This window comes from Chiloscyllium plagiosum, unplaced genomic scaffold, assembly GCF_037043375.1.
Source record: "Chiloscyllium plagiosum isolate Xiang-an unplaced genomic scaffold, Cpla_swu_hap1 HiC_scaffold_2, whole genome shotgun sequence".
NCBI lineage: Eukaryota > Metazoa > Chordata > Chondrichthyes > Orectolobiformes > Hemiscylliidae > Chiloscyllium > Chiloscyllium plagiosum.
This window is the reverse complement of record NW_028270140.1, coordinates 3,648,240-3,675,663: the sequence shown is the minus strand read 5'-3', so window position 1 is coordinate 3,675,663 and position 27,424 is coordinate 3,648,240. Positions and strand designations below refer to the sequence as shown.

Genomic DNA, 27,424 nt, shown 5'->3' with positions numbered 1-27,424 from the left:
GTCTGATGAAATGTTCCAACCTTAAATATTATCTCTCCTGCCCCTTGATGCTGCCTGACCTTCTGTGCTTTTTTCATATCAATGAGGGGATTGTCTTAGCATAGTAAACATCTGTTTAAATTGACTGTAGATCAATAAATAAAATTCCATTGTTCTTTTTCCTGTAAAAATCTAACAAATTTAGATTACCTCAATTCAGTTGCCAATAAATATTTATCAACAGCATAAACCAGGCACTACTTTAGGTCCACTAATTCTCATTCAGAGAAGCAGGAGGCTTGAAGGCATTGCCAACATCAATATCACGATAAAGTTAGGGCTGTTCTGAGGCTGCAAATTAGGCAGATTACTGAAGGGTTTTCTTTATCTATTTATGTTGTACCTAGCCTGGAAATGTCTGTACAAACTCTGTTTATTTAACACAGAGTGGGCTCTGGAAATTAACTTCTCTCACCTTGATTAAACAAAAATGCACTGGATAAGTCACCTGAGAAAAATATTCAAGCATGCACTCTTACTAAATGAAAACACTCTCTGGATAAATTAAAAAGTGAGAAAAATCTTCAGTTTATACTGTGAATAAGCTAGACACACACTTATTTTGGAGACAGCCACTTAACTGCAGCCACTGCATTGCTGTGGTTTTTACAATGTCACTTTGGTTCCCAGTGAGTTTAATTGTTTATTATTTTTAAAAAAAGTAGAAGTGGGAGGACTCTGTGACCTTATATAAAAGAGTGCAGCCTCTGTTCAAACACAGAAGGAATAATACAGTATCTGTATCAAGAGTACAGAAAATAAATTATAAAATTAAACAACTTGTCTTTCAATAATGGAGACATTTCATTTCATCGTGGTAATTGGTCTTATTTGCTCCACATCAAGTCTTCCAGGAAACACTGACAGAAAGGAAAAAACTCAATTTGCCTCATCCAGTGACATTAGCCTTCTTGCTCGTGGTCTTTACCTGGTCGGCAAAGGACTGAAGGAGCACACAGACAAAACGAAGGAAGAGATGACAACTGTGTTAGAACTGCTGGATATTTACAATACCTCCATTGTGAACCTGGGCGACCAGGTTAGGCTTATGGAAAGTGATGAAAGGGCACTGGTGAGCAAGGCTGAGAAGCTGGAACTTCAGGATCAGGAACTTCATCAAAGGTTCACGGAGCTCAGAAGTGAGCAACTGAAAGCAATGCAGGGCCAGCAGTCAGTTGCTGGCAAGGTGGATTCCCTGGAAGGAAAGCTGGAGAGGATTCTAGGAACTCTCGAGAAAAACAAGTCTGCAGCCATCCCCTTTAACAAGGTAAGCCAGCACCTCTTAAAGTTGCAAAAAAAGTAAAAGAGGTGGTGCTATTATACAGTTTAATAATTTTATAGATTTAAGACAGACGATGTTCAATAATACTTAACACAGGCATTACAAATTACTTCTTCGATCTTACAGCAAGCTGCTGGAAAATTGAGTAATTTGCGAATAGGAATTATTCCTATGCAGTACCTAGAGTCATAAAATATTACTTTAAAATGTAAAAAACCTTTTGGTGCGTACTAAGATCCTATCTTCCATATGCTAGATTGGGCTCAACAAATAACACAAAATTATATGGGTTGGAGCGTGCGACTAGCAAGAGACTATTTTAGTCTGCTGTTTTAATTTAACTAACAGCAGGAAATGGAGGCAAATGCTCTAACGAATCCAGCTCTATGATATAGTGAAACAAAGAACTGCAGATGCTGAAGATCTGAAAGAGTTTTTCCAGTAATTTCTGTTTTTGATTCAGCTCTCCAACATTGTCAGATGACTTAACACACAGCGTGTAGGGGTCCAGAATAATTTCCGCCTTCATTTCTAAAGCAGACTATCCATGGTATTTTATAATAGAATCTATCGACAATCTTTACAGTGCAAACTGACCATAGGAATCAACTGGATGTAAGACTAGAGGATTATTAATAGCAATGTTAGTTTGAATATACTGCACACTGACACAAGTTCAAATCCACTAGTTCAAGTACCTACTAACATAGTAGGTCTAACATAACGAAACGACGGTTGGAGGAAGAACGCCTCATCTTCCGCCTAGGAACCCTCCAACCACAAGGGATGAACTCGGATTTCACCAGTTTCCTCATTTCCCCTCCCCCCAGCCTGTCTCAGTCAAATCCATCAAATTCAGCACCGCCTTCCTAACCTGCAATCTTCTTCCCGACCTCTCCGCCCCCACCCCAGTCTGACCTATCACCCTCACCTTGACCTCTTTCCACCTATCACATTTCCGACGCCCCTCCCCCAAGTCCCTCCTCCCTATCTTTTATCTTAGCCTGCTGGACCAACTTCCCTCATTCCTGAAGAAGGGTTAATGCCCGAAACGTCGATTCTCCTGTTCCCTAGATGCTGCCTGACCTGCTGCGCTTTTCCAGCAACACATTTCCATCTCTGATCTCCAGCATCTGCAGACCTCACTTTCTCCTACCTACTAACATAACAAAACATAAAAAACATAAGGCTGTAAAGTGCTGGTTCACTGAAGGAATCTACAGCTGTTTTCAAACTATTTACATATGTTGTTGAATATCAGCAATAATCTGATCAGAATCTATTCCAAACATCTTAGACATCTCAAAATAATGTGGACAGAGTAGGATCAGAGGTATCAACCTGATACATACACTAGCCATTTGATAATAAGGAATGGTAGCAATAGTTGTCATGTTATTCAAGTCTTAGTCCAAACACTTGCAATAATGATAAAACAAAGAACTGCAGATACTGGAAATCTGAAACAAAAACAGAAATATCTGGAGAAACTCAGCAGGTCTGGAAGCATGTGTGGAGAGAGAAAGTTAAAAATCACACAACACCAGGTTATGGTCCAACAGGTTTATTGGGAGGCACTAGCTTGCGAAGCGCTGTTTCTTGTTCCAGATTCAGTGATCCTTCCTCAGAACCCAAGGAATAAGCCAATGTGCTAAATCCAACCAGAGACATTTCAAATATAAAATAAATCTAATAAAAAAATAGGTGGTATAGCTAATGACATCAGCTTGTTGTAAAAAGCTTTCAGCCTCATTAAAGCCCTTTGGGAAGGAAATCTACTAACCTTACACAGTCTGACCTTTAGTTACATGTGTCGGACTGCAAATTGCCCTCTGAAATGGTTTAACAAACTACTCATTTAACAAAATTAGGGATAGCCAATGAATTTCAGCAACCTCCACATGCTGCAAATGAATTAGAAAAATGCACGGTACCTATAAAGATATCTGCATCAACTCTCATTTTCTCTTCGTTATTGCTGCTCTTTTGCTAACTGCACACATAACAATCTGATTGTTAGTCTTCACTGGCTTACTCTCTCTGCAGTGTATGTGGAGAATTAAGACAAAGCAAACTACTGAAATCAAGCAGAATAGGAATGTGATTAAGTCGGTCCAGAGAGTGGACAGAGAGAGAGTCGGAGTTAATGAGAATGAGGAGCAGATGGTAAATGAAAGAAAAGTGAGCAAAGTTAATGAATGGAGTGAAGATGAAAAGGCAGGGGAAGAGGGGAAGTGTAAACAGAGGGAGGAAGGAAGACGATGAGGATGGAAACAGGAGATGAGTGTTAGTTGGAAGACCTGGGCAAGCTTTCTATTCAACCACTAAAGTCTCCATTTCAATCAGCGATTGGCCAGTGAACATCAGTCTCTCCTGCTAATAAACTGCAAAAATGCTCTTTGTGAGTGTGGTAGCAGGTTGGACAGCAGTTGGTGGGGAGGAAGATGTGCTGCACATTGATGTCTTACTTTGCCTGCCTTCCTTCAGACCACAACACAATTTCTGGTCATGACTCACTCTAGGATTTTTTTTCTTGCTTGGTCATGAGATACCATCCAGTGACAGACAATTGATTTTGTGGATTATTAGTTGAACTACAAGCAAACTGCCACATGTAAACAAGATCAGCAAGTTAAATACTTGACTCAAAGTTTTGGGAAAAATGGGTTTTAATTCATGGGGCATTGGCAGCAGTATTGAGGAGAACGGGACCAAAATTCCCCTGATTCATGGGAAATTTCATTTGGTTAGAGAAAAACAGATTTATCTCCTGTACTCAATAATGGAAAGGAAACAAAAAGCAGGAAATTATGGGTCAGTTAGTTTATTATCCATCAAAGGGAATATGCTCAAAGCTATTATTGAAGTTATAATGGTGTACTTAGAAAGTTCAAGGTATTCAGACAGAGTCTACATGATCTTCGGAAAGGGAGGTCACATTTAACCAATCTATGCTGTTCTCTGAAGTAGAATTATGTGCTGTGGATAAAGGTAAACCAGTGATATATCTGTTCTTAGATTTCCAGAAGACAAAGTGAGGTGCCACATCAAAACTTATTCTGGAGAATAAGAGTTCACGCTCTGGGGGTAGAACTGGCACATTGACAGTGATAGAACACAAACTAGCTAACGGCAAGCAGACAGGCAGCATAAATGGGTCATTTTCTCATTGGCAAGAAGTAACAATCAATATGACATAGGATCAGTGGGGGAACCTTAACACTTTGCAGTTTATATAAGCAACTGCTAGGATGAAGGGAGGGAAGGTGTAGTTGCTAAAGTTGCTGATCACACAAAGATAGGTAGGTTACTTGTGACAAGGAGATAGGAGGCTACAAAGGGAAAAATAGATAGGTTAAGTGTGTGGGCAAAGTCCTAGCAAATAAAGTATACTGTGGGAAAATACAATGATTCATTCTGGCAGAAGGAATTTTTAAAAATTACTATCTAAATGAGTCGAGGTTGCAAAACTCTGAGCTGCAGAGGGACCTTGCAGTTGGAGTGCATAAATGACATAAGCCTAGTAATTAAGTAAGCAAGCAATTAGGAAATGTAATAGAATGTCATTGTTCATTGTGAGCAGAACTGAATACAAAAGTAGGTAGAATATGTCTCAGTTATATAGGGCATTAGTGAGACTACACCTGGAGTACTTTATATAAGATTGGTCTCCTTAGTTAGGGAAGAATGGAAAAGAAATGGGAGCAGTTTAGAGAAGGTCAACCTGACTAACATCTGGAATGAACAGATTGTATTATGAAGAAACGTTAGACAGACTATACTTGTATTGGCTGGTGTTAAGAAGAATAAGGGTTGCCTTCTTTGAAACATACCAAGATCCTGACTGGTACTGACAGGATGGATGTGGAAAATGAAACAAGTCCAGGAGGCCCCCTTTATTTACACACGGAGAGTCCTTGACACTGATCCAGCTCCCTCAGAGCCAGCTCTCAGAGTGAACAGAACCTCTGACACTCCTGTTTTTTTTTGTTTCATTAAGTATATTCTTTTATTGTAGTAACAAAGATCACAAAATTCATGATTTCTATACAGGAATGCTGATTTATGCTTTCACAATTTACAATTGTTATGAAAATTCTGCAATAGATCTTCAAGAATGAAACACAAGTATCATTCACAGCAAAGTCAGAGTTCCAGCACTGGCAATGTATTTCTCTGCAAATTCAAGATGTACAGTGGCGTTCAATTCAGCAACTACTGCAGAATATCATTCCACAGTTCAGTTCATTATGACTGAATCAGGCCATGCAGCTGGTTAACAATGCAACAGAATTATGTAATCTATTAAACCACTTCTGTAATGCAGTATTACAACTTTAAAATAGTGGTTATTAAATTGGAATGCTGTAGTCAGTGCTTAGTATGGAACCAGTTGTAAACAAGAGACAGGCCACATTTCTTCACATCAGGAGCTCATGCTAATGCTTTTGCTTCAGGCAGAAAAGCCTCCCAGTATTTTATTAACTGTTGCTGAGTTTGCACTAAAGATTCAAGGTACTTAATTATAATTAACAGTTTTGAAGTCCTTTACCCTTTCTTTCTCAAATCTACTAACTTCCTTGCAAATGGTTTTTGAGATCTGTTCAAAGTCGACACTCCTGTTTATTTTTTTTGGAACCCCCGACCCTCCTTTTTTTTCCCAAACCCCCCCACACTACCGCTTAACTGCGGTAGTGCTTATTTTCCCCCCAGCACCCATGGTGTGTGTGTGACACTCCTGTATTTTTTTTCAGAACCTCTGACACTCCTGTTTATTTTTTTCTCTCTTTTTTCTTTTTTTCCTTTTTTTTTAACCCCCATACGACCGCCTAACTGCAGTAGTGCTTATTTTTTTCCCCAGCACCCATGGTGAGAGTGACACTCCTGTATTTATCTGTCAGCCAGGGCTCTCTGATTGGACCAAGTTCAAGGCCCCAATCAGGGAACTCATATTCTGTGAGGTCCATCAAGCTGACCTTGTTATAATCATGTCAGAAAGGATGTTATTTCTTATCAAAGATTCTAGAAATAGGTGTCACACTTTAAAATAAGGAGTCATGCATTTAAGACAGGGATGAACAGCTTTTTTTCTTATGAGGGATCATGAGTCTTTAGAACTCTCTTCCTCGAAAGGCAGTGGAAGCATAGTCTTTGAGTCTTTTTATGGCAGGCGTAGATAGATTCTTGATAAGCAAGAGAATGAAAGGTTATCAGGCGTATGTTGCAATGTGGAGCAATCAGCACAACTATGATCTTAATTAACAGTGTGACAATAGTCTAGCTTTAAGTGGTGTATTTTGTCTTGGCATTTTTTTTAAATGAAGAGACATTAAGACAAAGGTGATGAGTGGTCCGTTCCAAGTCAATAAAGTAAACAGCTTATGAGGCTTTGGGTTTTTTTTAAAAAGAAGTTGGAACAGGAGAAGCAGGTTGAATGGCTGCAGTCAGGCTTCTGCAGACCCAGGGTTTTAGTTTAGCTTCCAGTAGCTGTTGGGTTTTTGAAGCTGCCATACACCCACCTTTCTAGCAACATACTTGAATTCTCTCTCTCTCTCTCCCAGAGTTTTACTTGATGGTCTTTCCTCTAACACTGGAGAAACATTGCACGTGAGACAATCTATTTTACTGAATTTGCCTTTGCCAAAGGTGTGTTCATGGGATATTACTATACTGGAACAATTGCTGTTTAGTAGTTAAACTTTACCGAATAATAGTTTCTTTATGTTATAAAGTCAAATTCTGCTTTCCTTTGTTTGTAGTTTAACTGTAGAGTAAGACTAAAGTGTGTTTTGCTTAAAGTTGAGTAGTGTAACCAATCAAATTACATTTGGAACACAGCACCTTACACTTACCTTTGAATAAGAAAACGTTAGGGTCCAGGCTATCTTCCTGATATATTTGAAGGGGGTTTGGTCTGGTCCATAACAAATACTGGCTTGAGGGCCAAGTGGTAGACGCCTGTTGCTAATTTGTATGTTTGTATGGACAGACCTTTTGTGATTGAAGAACATTTAGAACCTTAATCCTCCTGCAATTATTTGGCTTTAGTTCAAGGTTCAGAGCTAGAAATTAAATGAATGAAATCATTGATTTTAACTGGAAAACTGTAAGATGCCCAAAATAGTCGGTAGGAAAACAATGAGCTGACTTTGTTGATGTTCCTAATAGTCAGAGGGAAATTGAGAATCAAACTTGAAAGGAGATCTCAGCTATCTGTAAGAATAATTGGGGGGGGATTTTAACTTTCCAAACATAGACTGGGACTCCCATAGTGTTAAGGGTTTAGATGGAGAGAAATTTGTTAAGTGTGTACAAGAATATTTTCTGATTTAGTATGTGGATGTACCTACTAGAGAAGGTGCAAAACTTGACCTACTCTTGGGAAATAAGGCAGGGCAGGTGACTGAGGTATCAGTGGGGGAGCACTTTGGGGTCAGCGACCATAATTCTATTTGTTTTAAAATAGTGATGGAAAAGGATAGACCAGATCTAAAAGTCAAAGTCCTAAATTGGAGAAAGGCCAATTTTGACGGTATTAGGCAAAAACTTTCAAAAGCTGATTGGAGGCAGATGTGCGCAGGTAAAGGGATGGCTGGAAAATGGGAAGCCTTCAGAAATGAGATAACAAGAATCCAGAGAAAGTATATTCCTGTTAGGGTGAAAGGGAAGGCTGGTAGGTATAGGGAATGCTGGATGATTAAAGAAATTGAGGGCTTGGTTAAGAAAAAGAAGGAAGCATATGTCAGGTATAGACAGGATAGATCGAGTGAATCCTTAAAAGAGTATAAAGGAAGTAGGAGTATACTTAAGAGGGAAATCAGGAGGGCAAAAAGGGGACTGAGCTGGCTTTGGCTAATAGAGTTAAGGAGAATCCAAAGGGTTTATTACAAATACATTAAGGACAAAAGCGTAACTAGGGAGAGAATAAGGCCCCTCAAAGATCAGCAAGGTGGCCTTTGTGTGGAGCCACGGGAAACGGGGAGATACTAAACGAGTATTTTACATTAGTATTTACTGTGGAAAAGGATATGGAAGATATAGACTGTAGATTAGATTAGATTACATTACAATGTGGAAACAGGCCCTTCGGCCCAACAAGTCCACACCGACCCGCCGAAGCGCAACCCACCCATACCCCTACATTTACCCCTTACCTAACACTACGGGCAATCTAGCATGGCCAATTCACCTGACCTGCACATCTTTGGACTGTGGGAGGAAACCGGAGCACCCGGAGGAAACCCACGCAGACACAGGGAGAACATGCAAACTCCACACAGTCAGTCGCCTGAGGCGGGAATTGAACCCGGGTCTCCGGCGCTGCGAGGCAGCAGTGCTAACCACTGTGCCACCATGCCGCCCACTGTAGGGAAATAGATGGTGACATCTTGCAAAATGTCCAGATTAGAGGAGGAAGTGCTGGATGTCTTGAAACTCAAAGGTGGATAAATCCCCAGGACCTGATCAGGTGTACCCTAGAACTCTGTGGGAAGCTAGGGAAGTGATTGCTGGGCCTCTTGCTGAGATATTTGTATCATCGATAGTTACAGGTGAGGTGCCGGAAGACTGGAGGTTGACTAACGTGGTGCCACTGTTTAAGAAGGGTGGTAAGGACAAGCCAGGGAACTATAGGCCAGTGAGCCTGACGTTGGTGGTCGGCAAGTTATTGGATGGAATCCTGAGGGACAGGATGTACATGTATTTGGAAAGGCAAGGACTGATTAGGGATAGTCAACATGGCTTTGTGCGTGGGAAATCATGTCTCACAAACTTGATTGAGTTTTTGTGACTTCTTCAAAAGAGGATTGATGAGGGCAGAGCGGTGGACGTGACCTATATGGATTCAGTAAGGCATTTGAAAAGATTCCCCATGGGAGACTGGTTAGCAAGGTTAGATCACAGGGAGAACTAGCCATTTGGATACAGAACTGGTTCAAAGGTAGAAGACAGAGGGTGGAGGTGGAGGGTTGTTTTTCAGACTGGAGGCCTGTGACCAGTGGAGTACCACAAGGATCGGTGCTGGGTCCTCTATGTTTTGTCATTTACATAAATGATTTGGATGCGAGCATAAGAGGTACAGTTAGTAAGTTTGCAGATGACACCAAAATTGGAGGTGTAGTGGACAGCAAAGAGGGTTACGTTAGACTACAACAGGATCTTGGCCAGATGAGCCAATGGGCTGAGAAGTGGCAGATGGAGTTTAATTCAGATAAATGCGAGGTGCTGCATTTTGGGAAAGCAGATCTTAGCAGGATTTATACACTGAATGGTAAGGTCCTAGGGAGTGTTGCTGAACAAAGAGACCTTGGAGTGCATGTTCATAGATCCTCGAAAGTGGAGTCGCAGGTAGATAGGATAGTGAAGAAGGCGTTTGGTATGCTTTCCTTTATTGGGCAAAGCATTGAGTACAGGAGTTGGGAGGTCATGTTGCGGCTGTACATGACATTGGTTAGGCCACTGTTGGAATATTGCGTGCAATTCGGTCTCCTTCCTATTTGAAAGACGTTGCGAAATGTGAGAGGATTTAGAAAAGATTTACAAGAATGATGCCAGGGTTGGAGGGTTTGAGGTATAGAGGGAGGCTGTACAGGCTGGGGCTGTTTTCCCTGGAGTGTTGGAGGCTGAAGGGTGACCTTAGAGATTTACAAAATTATGAGGGGCATGGATAGGATAAATAGACAAAGTTTTTTCCCTGGGGTCAGGGAGTCCAGAACTAGAGGGCATAGGTTTTGGGTGAGAGGGGAATGATATAAAAGAGAACTAAGTGGCAACATTTTCACACAGAGGGTGGTACGTGTATGGAATGAGCTGCCAGAGGAAGTGGTGGAGACTGGTACAATTGCAACATTTAAGAGGCATTTGGATGGGTATATGAATAGGAAGGGTTTGGAGGAATATGGGCCAGGTGCTGGCAGGTGGGACTAGATTGGGTTGGGATATCTGGTTGGCATGGATGGATTGGACCGAAGGGTCTGTTTCCATGCTGTACATCTCTATGACTCTATGTTGAAAACTTGAGGTTTGCACAGACAGTGCTCTTACTGGGCTGTTCCTCCAATTGAAAATGATGTTACTGTTTAAAAGGTAAAGCAGCTACATATGGAAAAAACCTTTTAAAATTTCTGAATTTAAATATTTCAGTTTGTTGAGATCGGGGGATTCGAAGAAAAGTGCTATTGAGCTTTTTAAGTGCAATAATTTCTTCTAGAGTCATAGAATCATATAGATCAGCAGCACAGAAAAAAGGCCCTTCATCCCATCACGTCTGTGCACGATTCTAATCCCAATTACCAGCACTTGACCCATGGCCTTGTATACCTGGGCATCACAAGTGCATTGCTAAATATTCCTTAAATGTACGTCTTGATGTTCTCTGTCTCTATCACCCTTCCAGGCAGTGAATCCCAAATTCCCACCACCTTCTGGGTGACAAAGACTTTCCTCATCTCCTCTAAAGCTTCTGATTGTTCCCTTTAAGCTGTGACCCAGTCATTGATCCCTCCACCAAGGGGAAAAGTTTATTTCTGTCTATTACTACGTGGCCATGGCACACCCTTATAAAGCATGCCATAAAGATGTCTAATCTGAAATATCAATACAGATTATCATTGGCTGGACAATACACATATTGTGGACATTTTGGAACAAACACTATATAATGTAAAGGAAACTGGCTACAACAGGGAGAACTGTTGCATTTGTAAAGGACACCAGCTGCTTGACTCAAGTCACTGAGGGAACACAACTTTCAGAGAGGTTACATGATTGGTTGTGAGTGTGATAAAGCTGTTCACAGTGAACACAAACAGATAGTATGATAAACCCCAACCCTGGAGACACAACCATTGTCCACCTCTCTCTCACTCTAAAGCCCCTCTAATCAAAGTCTGAGAGTTGAAAACCCACTGCAGATCCTCATCACCACAAGTGCAATGTTGAGGGAAAACTCTGAATCAATATTGCTGTCTCCACATAATAAAAAAAAAATCAACCAGCCATAACTCATCCAGGAAGAAATCCAAGAGCTTGTGAGGAAAGTGACTTCAGCTCCAGATCAACATTTGGGGCAATTCATCTACAGCTTACTTTTCTGAATTCATCTGTTACTTAGCCAGGGTAGTTTTAAGGCAAGTACATTCAATAGTTGTTTCCCCCGTGACTGTGTGTGTCTGTGGGCGTGAGTCTGGGTAGTGTGTCTGAGTGTGTGTCTGTTTTCAAGAAACATAGTTGTGTACATCTTTTGTTAATTATAAGTTTTGATTGATGATTTTAGTTTGCAGTAACCTAGTTCTTTATTTGCTACTTAAGGAACTTGGGTGACTTGTTTCTGAGCCTAAGCCATTTACAATCTGTTGCAAATATAACTAGCAAATTTTTAAATTCAAACTTTGTTGAGACAAGTGGAACAATGGGACAAGGAAATAAATCAGTTCACTCCACCTTACTCAAACAGTACAAACGTTATAGCTCTATTGCTGTTCTATAAGTGTACACCAACATACATCATTGTGGTGAGTAAAAGTTTATGTAACATTGAAATTTTGAAATTGTAAACTTCTGCTGTCATCATGGAAAATTGCCCACTGAATTGAATGGTCAATTTTGATATAATCAAAGTTTAATTTAATTTTCCAGTCTGTAATCGAGTTTCACAACCAGCATGTAGATGATATTCTGGCATTGGTGAAAGCCCAGCAACAGCAGATTGATGAGCAGAACATGCAGATTCAACTGTTGGTTAACAAGGTCAGTGCCGTTACGCTTCCATGGAGTTGTATTTCCAATGCACTCTTGTGCCCTTGATGAACAATTGTTGAGAGCCCTACGCTAATGCAACACAATTTTTGCAGAAGGCATTTCATACAATTAGTACAGAGAATGTTTGTGGAAGGGAAAGGTAAATATACTTGAGATCCCATTTCAGAAAGGCAGTAAATTTCAGGCTTATGCCTTTAGGAACATTCCCTCTCATATTTCCTGTAGCTTTTCCATGCTTCACGTGTCTAGTGGCAGCTTCAACTTCTGCCACACTCAGTAGGAGACCAAGATCATCTTTAATGGGAATTTGGGGGATTTCATCCAACACGTCCCTGTCACCGATGCATCGTGATTTAGGAGTTCTTTGAAGAATCTTCTCCATCGGACACTCTGTCTTTCGAAAGGGTTCCACCCTTACTCCATGCGGGTTTGATGCCAAGAGCTTTGGCTCTGTGTATTGCCTTGGTGGTACTGAGATTACGGGGAGAAGGTAGAAGAATGAGGCTAAGAGAAAGATCAGCCAATTTCAAATGATGCAGCAAACTCTTTATGCTGTAGGGCTAATTTTGTTCCTATAGCTTATGGTAAATGCTGGGTGTTCTGCTGGTCAGCAATGCCTTGGCTTTCTCAATCCACCACTGGGTTTTGATTTCCTTAGTTTTTATTTGCAATTCTGACTTTATCACTTGGTCAGTTCTCCTCTTTGCCTCACTGGTGATATCGTTTCAGCCCGGAGAGCTTTCTTCTTCTTGTTGACGAGGTCTCGGATGATGTGGTCATTTTTGTTGAACCAGTCTTGGTGTTTGCCGGTCTGGTAACTGATGGCTTCTTCACAGTGTGAAATGGTGGCATCTTCAGCTTGTTCCAGATTTCCTCCACTCCAACAAAATGAACACCCTGGAGATTTTGGTGAAGAGATTGTGTGATGTGTGCTGGTCTGCTCGGCTTTTCTTTCAGAATTGTTTCTTCATATTCAGTTGCTTCTGGTAACATTTGATGGACATTGAGGAGTGGGTGAGCTGGTGGTCTGTCAAGTAGTTGTCTGCACTGGTTATCATTTTGGTTAATGAGTACATCCCTTTAGTCTTGGCATCAAATGATGGTGTAATCAATTATGTGCCAGTGCTTTGATTGTGGATGCCTCCAAGAAGTCTTGAACTTGTCACTTTGATGGAACAGTGTGGTGGTGATGACCAGCTGGTGTTCCAAACATTTTGATGAACAGGAGAATCCTTTTGGATTTGCAATTCCTTTATGGTTGTTCCTTTCCAGAGTTGGGTGTCTTTTCCAATGCTGGTGTTGAAGTCTCTGAGGAGGATAATTTTATCTTCCTCAGAGATGTTGGTGATTACAGTGTCCAGGATGGAGTAGAAGCCTTCGTTGGAGTGGTCTATAGCATTAAGGGTTGGAGCATAAGCACTCATAACCGTTGCCTGTTGGCTCATGGCAAGTTGTAGACAGAGAGTCATGAGGTGATTGCTGATGCCAACAGGGTTTCTGAGAGTTGGTTGATGAGTTTGTCTTGACAGCTAATCCAATTCCATGCATCCTGGGTTAATCTTTGAGTTCTTCTCTTCAGAAGATGTTACCACCACCTTCTTCCCTCAGCTTCCCTTCACCTGCAATTGACAGCAGGGCAGCTCCTGCTGAAGTGCCAGGGTTCACGGGCAACAGGGGCAGCTCCTTGTTCCAGACAATTGATTGCTCATTGTCCATTTCAGGGTGTGGGATTGGGTTTGACTTTGGCTTTTAGAGCTGAAAATGTGTTGCTGGAAAAGCGCAGCAGGTCAGGCAGCATCCAAGGAACAGGAGAATCGACGTTTGTGCCCGAAACGTCGATTCTCCTGTTCCTTGGATGCTGCCTGACCTGCTGCGCTTTTCCAGCAACACATTTTCAGCTCTGATCTCCAGCATCTGCAGCCCTCACTTTCTCCTTTGGTTTTTAGACCCAGTTCCTGTGACAAGGAAACCTTGATGACAGGGTGACCTCCCTACTGGTGCAGCCATTGATACTGCACAAATGTATTCTGCCTGGATCACTGTTGAGGACTTGTTTTGGGCTCGAGTTTAAGAGCCGCAAGGTTTTGCTGCAGCTCTACAAGTCCCTGGTGAGACCACACTTGGAATATTGCGTCCAGTTCTGGTCGCCCCACTATAGGGAAGATACAGAGGCTTTGGAGAGGGTGCAAAGAAGGTTTACCAGGATCCTGCCTGGACTGGAGGGCTTGCTTTATGAAGAAAGGTTGAATCAGCTCAGACTTTTCCCTCTGGAGAGAAGGAGGAAGAGAGGAGACCTGATCGAGGTGTACAAAATAATGAGAGGAATAGATAGAGTCAATGGCCAGAGACTTTTCCCCAGGGCAGGATTGACTGGTACGAGAAGTCAAAGTTTGAAGATATTAGGAGGAAGGTATAAAGGAGACATCAGAGGTAGGTTCTTTACGCAGAGAGTTGTGAATGCATGGAATGTGTTGCCAGTTGAGGTGGTGGAAATAAAGTCATGGGGATATTTAAGTAACTGCTGGACATGCACATGGATAGCAGTGAGTTGAGGGGTGCTTGGGTGAATTTACTATATTTTACATTAGGATTAAGTCTCGGCACAACATCGTGGGCCTAAGTGCCTGTTCTGTGCTGTACCTTTCTACGTTCTATGTTCAATGTTTTGTCTGGTTCCTCCCTGCCAACCTTCCTATCAGGGGTCGCCTCGACAGGATTGCAGGACTTCTGACAGCATTTCAGTCTTGTTAAAGTTTCACATAAAAAGGCAAGTCATTAAATGTTTGTGTGATATACTGTAAGTTGTTGACTTGAATACAAATGCTTTATAAAGCAATATTCCACTACATTATTATTCAATCTGAAGATTTCAGACTTCAGTCTCAAAGAACAATTCAACTTCAAGAAGAATGTGAAGGGAAACGATCACCTTGCTGATCACTGGAAAACCCAAAAGGCAGCCTTATCTGACGGTGAGTACACCTTTACAATCTTAATCCACCTCACGTTTATGACCTAAATACTGTCCTAAATATCTTGTGGATAGTCATTGAAATGGGGTCATGATGTTCAGGTCTTTGTGAAGAAGAGAAACTTAAAGAGCCACTTTCACAATTCAGTGGTGCTCCAAACCAACTCTTAATCACAAAAATACCATTGTGAAAGAACATTAAATATCACGAAAAGAGTACACAAAAGCGAAAGTTTTTCATTTTACACTCATCAGGACTGACACAAGAAATCAAACAAGGAAAAGGAACATCAATTTCTAAAGTGTGAGAAGGGAGAGCAGCCAATTTAAGATTGTCAGTTGAGATTGCTTTGAGGTTCATTTGTCCATGCTGGACCTCCATATATCATTCTGAGCAGATATGATCCAAATGATCCTCATGACCATTACCGAACATCAAAAACAAACCATAAACTGGAAGTTTTCTACCTTCTTGTGGAGGAAGCAAATGGGAGGTTTACATGCAACTGCAGATTTACAGGGAACCTACGGTCCATTCTTTAAGAAGATATTCAGCCTCTAATTGTCATAATCAGTTAGAAATTTTAAAAAGCTGGCCAGGTTGTACAACACTCCAGATTAGCAGTAAGGTCATACATTGTCCATAAGACAATGCTGCATCATGCTGTTGTGTGTATCTGGATTAACATAAGGACCCCAATAACCTGCCAACTCAAGGGAAGATAGTACAACAAGACAATACATAAGTTGATCTGAAATAGCAATTTGGTTGTACAAAGGCAGCACATGTAATGAGATTCTCAAAGTATTTAGCTCATTAATTGTCTGGATTTAAATTCATACTCAGCCTAGAATTAATTTGTAATGATGTAAGAATTTGCTCAAAGCCGAACCATAAAAAGTCAAGAGGATAATTGGACCTAAAGCACAAGAAATGGAAAGAATTTCATCGAGGCTTAAGAGGATTAACTGAAAGGTTAAAGAATCATTGCAGACAAAGGGTCATAACTGAATTATTGACAACCTCTTGCAGGAAATACTTTCTTGCAACTAATTAAATGTATAACTGTTAGAGAAAATGAGAAATACACTTTATAAACTCAGTGATGGAATCATTATGGCACAGAGGAGATCAGTTGTATAACCTTTTATAGCAGTTTGAAAATCAATCATTAACTGAATTAGTGAAGTGCGGTTCTCTTATTTCTGGTTTTGCTTTAGGCAAACAATTAATAAAAAATAACGATATATCATAATCAAAGTGAATATAACGTGAGTTATTTGATGGTTAGCAAATTCTCAAACAATGTATTTACTTTAGTTACAGTTGTTCAATTGTCCTGTGCACATCTGAATGCCATCAGCTGTCAGCTTAGCATCAAAGCTTGGAAACAGACAAATTCCTTAGAAAGGCATTAAGGGTCGGGTCAATGAATTTACAAGAATAACTTTCAGTGACTCTGAAAGAAGTGTCATATTGAACTTGAAATGCTAACTCTCTCTTAGGTTACATGCAAACCGTTGCCTTCTCCAGCTCCTGATGCTGCCTGGCTTGCTGTGTTCTTCCAGCCTCCTGTTTATCTACCCTCTGTTCCATTGACCAGAAACTAAACTGGATGAGCCATGTAAATACAGTGGCAGCAAGTGCAGATCAGAGGCTGGGAATTCTACAGTGAATAATTCACCCCCTGACTCCCCAAAGCCTGTCCACCATCAACAAGACACAAGTCAGGAGTGTGATTTAATACTCTGCAAATTGCCTGCATGTGTGCAGTTCCAAAACCCGTCAAAAAGATTGACACCATCTAACACAAAGCAGCCAGCTTAATGGCATCACATCCACTGCCTCCACCCCGATCTACAGGAGCAGCAACATGCATCATCGACAAGATGCACAGCAGAAAGTTAAACATGGCTGTTATAATAACACCGTCTAAATCACAACCACAATATTGAGAAGGGCAAGGACAGCAGATATATAGGAATGCCACCACCTACAAGTTCCCTTCCAAACCATCCTGACAAGGAAATATATCACTGTTCCTTCAGTGTCACTGTGTCAAAACCATGAAACTTGTTCCCTAACAGCATTGTGGTGAACTGACTTTAAACGAACTGCAGCAGTCCAAGAAGGCAGCTCTCCACCACTTTGTCAAGGGCAGCTCAGGATGGGCAATACGTGCTGACTCAGACAATAATGCTAGATACCATGAGTGAACACAAAAGTCTCCTGTATGAGAACATCCCTTAACATATGCACTGATCTACAACAAGGCTTCACCTACAGCAGATTATTGACAATAACCAGTGAGTGAAGAAGCAGACAGCATCATTTTAAGAGGCTTATTATAAAATGAATGCAAACCTACTCTTGCAGCCCTAATACTTACACGGCCAGTCCAGTTCAGTTTCTGGCCTTTGGTAACTCCAGGATGATGCGAGTGGGGCGATTAGTGATGGTAATGATATTGCAGGTCTTTACTTAATTTGTCTTTGGTGAATGCCCTTTTTCAGCTGAAAAGCTTCAGCTGATTCGGTGTAAGTGCTGGTTAACGGATGTGATTTACTCACAACTGAAACATGCTCTTTCAGCTGACTGTCATCAGATTTTCAAGCGGGGAGAAAGAACAAGTGGAGTTTACAGCATCCAGCCTAAAGGATCCCAGCTACTGCAAACATATTGCCAAATGACTCCAGGTCAGTTTGATTGCTGGATCCATGAAACCACACCATAAAAGCTTTAAGTACTTGTACTTGGTTCCAACAAGTGTTGCAAATCTTGAATGGACAACTATAAAGTATGCCGAGGACTCCTGTGGTAGTGGTGGTAATAGAAGTGATAATGTCCCTATCTCTGAGCTAGGAGACCTGGGTTCACTTGCTCCGGGGTGTGTAGCAATATCTCTGACCAGGATTACTTTGAAAATATCTTAAAAAGAATCTTCGTATAAGTCAGAGCTTGACATCATCTGTGTGATTAATTGTCCTTCCAAAAGGTCAAACATGCAGAGGATTAAATTCTCAGTTCCTCTGATGCCATATTAATGAGCATCACCCTCAAAGAGCTCCTGTGAAAACTAATCCTGCCATGTCCAGTGTCAAATTAATAAGTCTTTTTCTCTCTCTCTCACACACACACATACAGAATCTGGTTGGACGGTGATTCAACGGCGATTTGATGGCTCTGTGGATTTTGATCGCTCCTGGTTAGATTATAAAGCAGGATTTGGGGATGTCCATGGTAAGAATCCAACATAAGATGAACCATATAACATTACTCCGTCTGTAACATATTCAATGCTCAACAAAGAGAAAATTTCATTTGATTTCGTTGCTACATTACAGTTCCTTTTGGAGATTTTGTTAATTGAGTTCACATGAAGTGAATTTCACATTAACTGGATGGTTTTCAGCTTAACAATTTTCTTCTAAAGGTGCTGAGTGACCTGGAATATTTCCAGAATTTTCTGTCTTATTTTGGATTTCCAGCATCTGTAGTATTTTGGTTTTGTCCTAATTTATCAGCTTTATTGCTTGTGATATTGTTCAATATTGATTAATAAAATAAGTGGACATCATTGCAGTACCATGCACAGATTGTTAGCTCTGGGCACCAAATAAAGCAAGCTCTTAAACAAAAAGGCAGAAAATTGTCTTTTGCTATTTTATCTCAGTTTTAGTAAAACACCAAAATCCAAATTTTACTACAAACCGACCGACTCCCACAGCTACCTAGATTACACCTCCTCCCACCCTGTCTCCTGTAAAAACGCCATCCCATATTCCCAATTCCTTCACCTCCATCGCATCTGCTCCCAGGAGGACCAATTCCAATACCGAACAACCCAGATGGCCTCCTTCTTCAAAGACCGCAATTTCTCCTCCGACGTGGTCGACGATGCTCTCCACCACATCTCTTCCACTTCCTGCACCTCCGCCTTTAAGCCCCGCCCCTCCAATCACCACCAGGACAGAACCCCACTGGTCCTCACCTACCACCCCACCAACCTCCGGACACATCGTATCATCCTCCGTCATTTCCGCCACCTCCAAACAGACCCCACCACAGGGATATATTTCCCTCCCCACCCCTACCAGCGTTCCGGAGAGACCACTCCCTCCGCGACTGCCTTGTAAGGTCCACACCCCCCACCAACCCAACCTCCACTCCCAACACCTTCCCTTGCAACCGCAAGAAGTGCAAAACGTGCGCCCATATCTCCCCCCTCACCTCCCTCCAAGGCCCCAATGGATCCTTCCATATCTGTCGCAAATTCACCTGCACCTCCACACACATCATTTACTGCATCCGCTGCACCCGATGTGGCCTCCTCTATATTGGGAAGACAGGCCGCCTACTTGCGGAACGTTTCAGAGAACACCTCTGGGACACCCGCACCAACCAACCCAACCACCCTGTGGCTGAACACTAGTTCCCCCTCCCACTCCACCAAAGGCATGCAGGTCCTTGGCCTCCTCCATCGCTAGACCCTGGCCACACGACGCCTGGAGGAAGAGTGCCTCATCTTCCGCCTTGGAACCCTCCAACCACAAGGGATGGGTGCAGATTTCTCAGTCCCAACCCCCGGATTCAGCACCGCCCTCTTGACCTGCAATCTTCTTCCCGACCTCTCCACCCCCACCCCCTCTCCGGCCTATCACCCTCACCCACACCTCCTTCCACCTATCGTATTCCCAGCGCCCCTCCCCCAAATTCCCTCCCCCCTACCCTTTATCTCAGCCCGGTTGGCACACCAGCCTCATTCCTGAAGAACGGCTTATGCCCGAAATGTCGATTGTCCTGCTCCTCGGATGCTGCCTGGCCTGCTGTGTTTTTCCAGCATGACATTTTTCAACACCAAAATCCAAGATCCAAGCATGAAAACCATGTAGAAAGAGCTCACACTGAGGTCAATATTTCACACATAGATCTTTCCAATGGAACTGATTTTCTAAGTTTCCAAAATGCTTTTCTCCTCCCTCCTCACTTTCTCTTTGTATTTGACCAATCTGCATTTAAAAATAAATCTGCACTCAAAATGAAATATTAAGGCAAAAACTGCACCTTTTAAACAAACTAATCTCTGTTTTTTTATTCAGGTGAATTCTGGCTAGGTTTAGAAAGTTTCTATCGAATTGGTGATCAGGGCCAATATGTTTTGCGAATTGAGCTGGAGGACTGGAAGAATGTGACACAGTTTATTGAGTATACGTTTAAGATAAGTGGCAAGGACCGTGACTATAGCCTGATAATTGGTCAGGTTTTGACCGGAGACTTATCATCATCCTTGAGTGACTGCAAGGAAATTCCTTTTTCCACCAAGGATCGAGACAATGATCTTCACGCTGATATAAATTGTGCTGAGCAACATTCAGGTATGGTGCTATTAATTACAAGCATTGCATCCATTATCAGACTTGATTCGGACCCATGCTGATCAGAGGGTTCATTTCTTAAAAGTCTTTTTTTCAATTCTGTCATAGGATGGGAGCATGTCTTTAAACCAACACCTTCTGCTCCTTGGTAACTTCCCTTGAGAAAGTGATGGTAAGCTGCCCTCTTAACCACTTTAGTCCTTCAGATGCAGTTATTACCAAACTGCACTGTGGGTCTAAGTTCCAGGATTTGATACAGCAACAGCGAGAGAAAAACAATACTATTTTAAATAATTCACTCTGGGTGTTGTAATTGTGCATCTATCAGGTACACTGTTACCACAAAAAACATTCCAATCTTCGCTTGTAAGAGGGATACGAGTAATTTAAACAATGTTAAACAGAGATGAAACTTTGCACTAGAACTGACACACAACAATTCTGGTGAAGAGTCACCAGGTGCAAAACATTAACTAAAACTTCTAACAATTGGACCTGTGGATCTTCTAGTCGGTATGGGTCAGAATTAAGAAAGATAATAGATCAGTTTTATTAACTCTGTTTCTCTCCCCATAGATGCTGGCAGACCTGCTGAGCTTCTCCAGTGATTTCTGTTTTTGTTTTACATACAATGCATTTAGAGCTAATTAATAGAATTGAATAAAGTCCCATAATGCTTCCATTTCATACCCATGAAAGCCTGCAGTAGCTAAATTTAAAGCAGTTACTGTTGTTCTTTAAAATCAATTTTCACATTTGGTGTTCCCTTCCAGTACATTCAGGGAATAACAGGCTTCAGCATCTGCATTCTTACTGCTTTAGGGAGAGAATAGGGCCCCTCAAAGATCAGAAGGGCGGCCTTTGTGTGGAGCCACAGAAAATGGGGAGACACTAAATGAATATTTTGCATCAGTATTTTTTGTGGAAAAGGATATGAAAGATATAGACTGTAGGGAAAAAATGGTGACATCTTGCAAAATGTCCAGATTACAGAGGAGGAAGTGCTGGATGTCTTGAAACGGGTAAAGGTGGATAAATCCCCAGGACCTGATCAGATGTACCCGAGAACTCTGTGGGAAGCCAGGGAAGTGATTGCTGGGCCTCTTGCTGAGATATTTGTAACATCGATAGTCACAGGTGAGATGCCGGAAGACTGGAGTTTGGCAAACATGGTGCCACTGTTTAAGAAGGGCGGTAAAGACAAGCCAGGGAACTATAGACCGGTGAGCCTGACCTCGGTGGTGGGCAAGTTGTTGGAGGGAATCCTGAGGGACAGGATGTACATGTATTTGGAAAGGCAAGGACTGATTCGGGATAGTCAGCATGGCTTTGTGCGTGGGAAATCAGGTCTCACAAACTTGATTGAGTTTTTTTAAGAAGTAACAAAGAAGATTGATGAGGGCAGAGCAGTAGATGTGATCGAGATGGACTTCAGTAAGGCGTTCGACAAGGTTCCCCATGGGAGACTGATTAGCAAGGTTAGATCTTATGGAATACAGGGAGAACTAGCCATTTGGATACAGAACTGGCTCAAAGGTAGGTGGTGGTGGAGGGTTGTTTTTCAGACTAGAGGCCTGTGACCAGTGGAGTGCTACAAGCATAGATGCTGGGTCCTCTACTTTTTGTCATTTGCATAAATGATTTGGATGTGAGCATAACAGGTACAGTTAGTAAGCTTGCAGATGACACCAAAATTGGAGGTGTAGTGGACAGCGAAGAGGGTTACCTCAGATTACAACAGGATCTTGACCAGATGGGCCAATGGGCTGAGAAGTGGCAGACAGAGTTTAATTCAGATAAATGCGAGGTGCTGCATTTTTGGGAAAGCAAATCTTAGCAGGACTTAATGTAAGGTCCTAGGGGGTGTTGCTGAACAAAGGGACCATGGAGTAATTGCTGGGCCTCTTGCTGAGATATTTGTAACATCGATAGTCACAGGTGAGATGCTCCTTCAAGGAGCACGTTCATAGCTCCTTGAAAGTGGAGTCACAGGTAGATAGGATAGTGAAGAAGGCGTTTGGTATGCTTTCCATTATTGGTCAGAGTATTGAGTACAGGAGTTGGGAAGTCATGTTGCGGCTGTACAGGACATTGGTTAGGTAAAAACAATGACTGCAGATGCTGGAAACCAGATTTTGGATTCGTGGTGCTGGAAGAGCACAGCAGTTCAGGCAGCATCCGAGGAGCAGCAAAACCGACGTTTCGGGCAAAAGCCCTTCATCAGGAATAAAGATGAAGGGCTTTTGCCCAAAACGTCCATTTTGCTGCGCCTCGGATGCTGCCTGAACTGCTGTGCTCTTCCAGGACATTGGTTAGGCCACTGTTGGAATACTGCATGCAATTCTGGTCTCCTTCCTATTGGAAAGATGTTGTGAAACTTGAAAGGATTCAGAAAAGATTTACAAGAATGTTGCCAGGGTTGGAGGATTTGAGCTATAGGGAGAGGCTGAACAGGCTGGGACTGTTTTCCCTGGAGCATCGGAGGCTGAGGGGTGACCTTATAGAGGTTTACAAAATTATGAGGGGCATGGATAGGATAAATAGACAAAGTCTTTTCCCTGGGGTTGGGGAATCCAGAACTAGAGGGCATAGGTTTAGGGTGAGAGGGGAAAGATATAAAAGAGACCTAAGGGGCACCTTTTTCACGCAGAGGGTCGTACGTGTTTGGAATGAGCTGCCAGACGATGTGGTGGAGGCTGGTACAATTGCAATATTTAAGAGGCATTTGGATGGGTATAAGAATAGGAAGAGTTTGAAGGGATATGGGCCGGGTGCTGGCAGGTGGGACTAGAATGGGTTGGGATATCTGGTCGGCATGGACGGGTTGGACCGAAAGGTCTGTTTCCATGCTGTACATCTCTATGGCTCTAGTGGCTCAGAAAGCTGTTACGGATTAAATTAATTGGTTAAAAAGTTGAATATGAGAAATGTTAACATATGAGGAACACTTGAATACTCTGGGTTTATACTTGATGGAGTTTAGAAGGATGCGGGGGTGGGGGGGGGAGGTATATTTGAAACAAATAGAATACTGAATGGCCTGGACAGAGTGGATGTTGGGAAGATGTTTCCATTGGTACGTGCGACTAGGACCTGAGGGCACAGCCTTAGAATAAAGGGAAGCCTTTTTAGAAATTAGATAAGGAGAAACTTCTTCAGCCAAAGAGTGGTGAATCTATGGAATTCACTGCCACAGAAGGATGTGGAGGCCAGATCACTGAGTATATTTAAGATAAATAAAGATAGGTTCTTTGAGTATCAAGGGTTACAGAGAGAAAGTGGGAGAATAGAGTTGAGAAACCTATCAGCCATGATTGAATGATGGAGCAGACTCAATGGGCTGAAGGGCCTAATTTCTGCTCCTATGTCTCATAGTCTTATAGATGCCTGGGTTCTTGTGGCACAGTAGTGGTGCCCCTACACTGGACCAGGAAGCCAGGGTTCAAGTCCTATCTGCTCCAGAGGTATGCAATAGCATCTCTGAACAGTTTGATCAGAAAGTTTGGTTAATTTTTAAAGAAAATTAGACAACTGTCTTCTTGTGGTGCCATGTTAATGTCCCAACCCCAGGACTGGGAGGCCCGGGTTCAAGTCCTCCTCGTTACAGAAGTGTGTGATAACATCTATAAATAGGTAGGTTAGAAAATTATCTAATAACTTAGGTGGCGCAATAATTGAGAATTGAGATGTGATTAACAAACATCAAATTCTAGTCAATACTTTTCTCATGATCTTCTGACTGTGTTAAGTACCACATTGATGGTATCAGGTTAATAACTAGAATTTGACTTTTTGCATATAAAGGGATAGTGAATTCTCAATACTCTTCCTCCTCACAGAGCTGTTCTTACTTACAATCTTCAAGCTTGCTTTAAGTGATTTATTTTATTACAAGGTACAATCAAGTTAAAAATAAAACTGTCCTGGACAGTCCCACAACTCCCAGATTCAGAATGGTTCTCACCTTTCAAATAATGAGACAGCAGGAAATATACTCATAAAATAATCATTATTATAAACATCATTTCTGAAACCACTTAAAGCAATGTGGATGAGGAAGGGATAAAAGATTAATGTTTCTTAACAATCTAGCCAATTGAGAAAGTGGATTTCATGATCATTTTGAGTAATCTTAGTTGGCCAATTTTTATGTTTGACATGTGCGAGGATGACAATCACTCCCAGCCTCCTACCATTCAAAAACATTCCCTTGTTCCAAAATATTTGGATGGATCGGTATGTTTATAGCTGTTGTGCTGCAAACTGAAATTATAGTGTCACATTTTCTCTTAAAAGGTGGCTGGTGGTTTTCCGCATGTGGAGAATCAAATTTGAATGGGAAATACCTTCGATCTAAAATCAACAGGAGAACAGATCGGAAGAAGGGAATTTTCTGGAAGACTTGGAAAGGCAATTACTACTCTTTTAAATCCACACAACTAATGGTCAGGCCAATGAGGATTATGAACTAAGAAAGCTTACTGTACTTTTGTGAACTAGAGAGGTACAAACATTCCCAGATGTTCATTTCATCACAGTTAGCATTTCACATGATATTTCATCATTAGAACTGACATGACGGGGTTTCACATCATTGGTTTTAGTGCAATGTCTTTACTTATTATGAGTGAAGCATCTTGATGATTGTAATACACAGGATGCTGTTTCATACAAAGCTAAACATCGCCTCTTACAGCCCCAAATCCAGGGGGACAATCCTTTAAATAAACAAAGACACTGTTCAATTCTTTTGCTTTGGGGTGGATAGTGTACATAGTGCCCCATTCCACAGGCAAAGGAATCATTTTAAAACTCATTGAAAGACATACCAACACCAGCATCCCTCAACCAGGCCAACATCCCCAGCATTGAGGCACTGACCCTCCCCTTGATCAGCCGCAACCCTATGACTGACACGAGACTTCCCAAGCAGATGCTCTCCTCCCAGCTCTGAAACAGCTGTCGAGCCCCAGGTGGACAGAGGAAGCACCTCAGGGATACCCTCAAGGCCTCACTGGGGAAGTGCAGCATTCCCACAGACACCTGGGAATCACTGGCCCCAGACCATCCAAAGTGGAGGAGGAGCATCCAGGAAGGCGTCGAGTACCTCGAGACTTGCCGTCGGGAAATAAATGGAAGGCGGGAGAAACAGTGCAAGGAACGCACTGCCACACCAATCCCACACCCACCCCTTCCCAAGAGCACCTTCTCCCCCAGTGTAACAGAGCCTGCAGTAACCACGTCGGTCTGTACAGCCACCTACAGACTCTTCCTGAGAGTGGAAAAAAAAAGCCATCTTCAACTGTGAGGGACGGCTGATGATATTTCTGTTTGACACAACATAGCTATCAATGTAATTTGTTAAACCATGGAAAGAGTCAAGGAGGAGTGTTATGATTGTGTGGGCAGTACAGAACAGAACAGAACAGAATTCTTTTTGTGCGACCTGCAACTTCTATTGGCCCCCACAAAAATCATTTTACAAACTTATTTTTCCTGGATTTCTTAAACTTTATTGTTAATGAAAGCCATCACATGGCACATTCTCCAATATTTTCTTTCCTACGAAGGCAGTGGAATCAAAAAGAGACAGGTGCTGCAGCCTCTCCAAGTGCTGATGGGCAGGTCAATGGTTAGTACCTTCCAATCCCATCTTACAGCCATTACTTCAATTACATTTCCAATCTCAGCAGCTTCAAATCAACCTTGAAGTTATTACTGTAATCTAATGTTGAAGGTATTTACTGGACAGAAGTCTTAATGTCGGCAATTTAAAAATGTGGCACTCTCTAAACTGATCTTTTGGCAAAGTGATAACTCATTATACAACCGAAACATATGGGTCAATAGTTCCTACATTCTAGCCCTAAGACACACTGTCTCACCACAGGGTAGTGATGGGGCACTTCAACTGATTTCAAGATTAAATGGTCTTTAGAATCAAAGAATATCTGGAGTGCGGAAAGAGGCCATTTGGCCCATCAAGAATGCACCGACCCTGGACTGTGAGAGGAAACCCACGCAGACACAGGGAGAATGTGCAAAGTCCACTCAGACTGGACTTGACCCTGAATCCCTAGCACTGTGAGGCAGCAGAGTCAATCACTGTCTGGTTTTGCCAGCCTTGATCACACCAGGTGAGTTTCTAAGGGACGCTTTTTATTAGGCTAAAGTAAAACAAAGAACTGTGGATGTTAAAGATCAGAAACCAAAACAGAAAGTGCAGTCAGCAGTCTAGCAGCACCTGTGCAGAGGGAAACACGAATTAATTTGAATGGCACTGGACATAAAAATATTACCTCTACAGTCTATTCACAGATGCTACCTATTTTTTCTTGATTTATATTTTGTCCTATTGAGTAGCTACTGTCAGGGTCTTGTTTCCATTTTATAAATAGGAGTCAACTTGCAGCTGATTAAAAATGGAGGTATCATGCTTTAATCACTCTCCAAAAGATAGCTCTTTCCTATTGTCTGGAAGTGACAGTTCTCAAATCACAAACCTCCTCTAAAACTAGAATGACTTCTGCTGGTTTCAGTTGACAAATAATTCATATTTTTGGAGTTGTTCTTCTGTTTATCTTTCAATGAAGAAGTTAATGGATTTTTTTTTCAAAGTTAGCACGTCAGTAACAGCCAGTGTTAAGTATGGTGTTGCTTCATCTTGACAGTGTCAGAATTAAGAAATAGGAATCTGGTGGACAGTAAAGCCTTATTTCCAAAGATATTGACTGAGAGAGCAAAGAGTTTGTTTGACGCTACATTTGTATTTTAAATATTCACTTAAATTCAGTACATGCTTAATCACAATATTGGTAAGAGTGTCAGTGTTTTTTAGCATTACAATGATCAGCTAATGAATTTATATGTATATTTCCAAAGATAGAAACCTCTTGGGCTATTTTTAAATAAAAATGCATGTTTCTGAGGTGATTGTATTCAGAGATCAATAACTTCTCATAGATAATACAATTTTAGACACTTTATATGAAATATTA

At 41.7% G+C, this 27,424-nt stretch overlaps 2 protein-coding genes across 6 annotated transcripts in view; one reads left to right on the top strand and one right to left on the bottom strand.

Annotated features, from left to right (window-relative positions):
- Positions 1–27,424, bottom strand: part of dock8 (dedicator of cytokinesis 8) — a 301,292-nt gene that overhangs the window by 139,565 nt on the left and 134,303 nt on the right. The window lies entirely within an intron of this gene.
- On the top strand, positions 818–27,424 carry LOC148151813 (angiopoietin-related protein 3-like). Its single transcript, XM_087994340.1, has 7 exons — positions 818–1,306; positions 11,957–12,067; positions 14,946–15,051; positions 17,643–17,747; positions 18,196–18,291; positions 20,151–20,426; positions 24,723–27,424. The coding sequence occupies exons 1-7, from the start codon at positions 833–835 to the stop codon at positions 24,896–24,898; spliced, it is 1,344 nt and encodes a 447-aa protein (XP_087850466.1). The 5' UTR covers positions 818–832; the 3' UTR covers positions 24,899–27,424.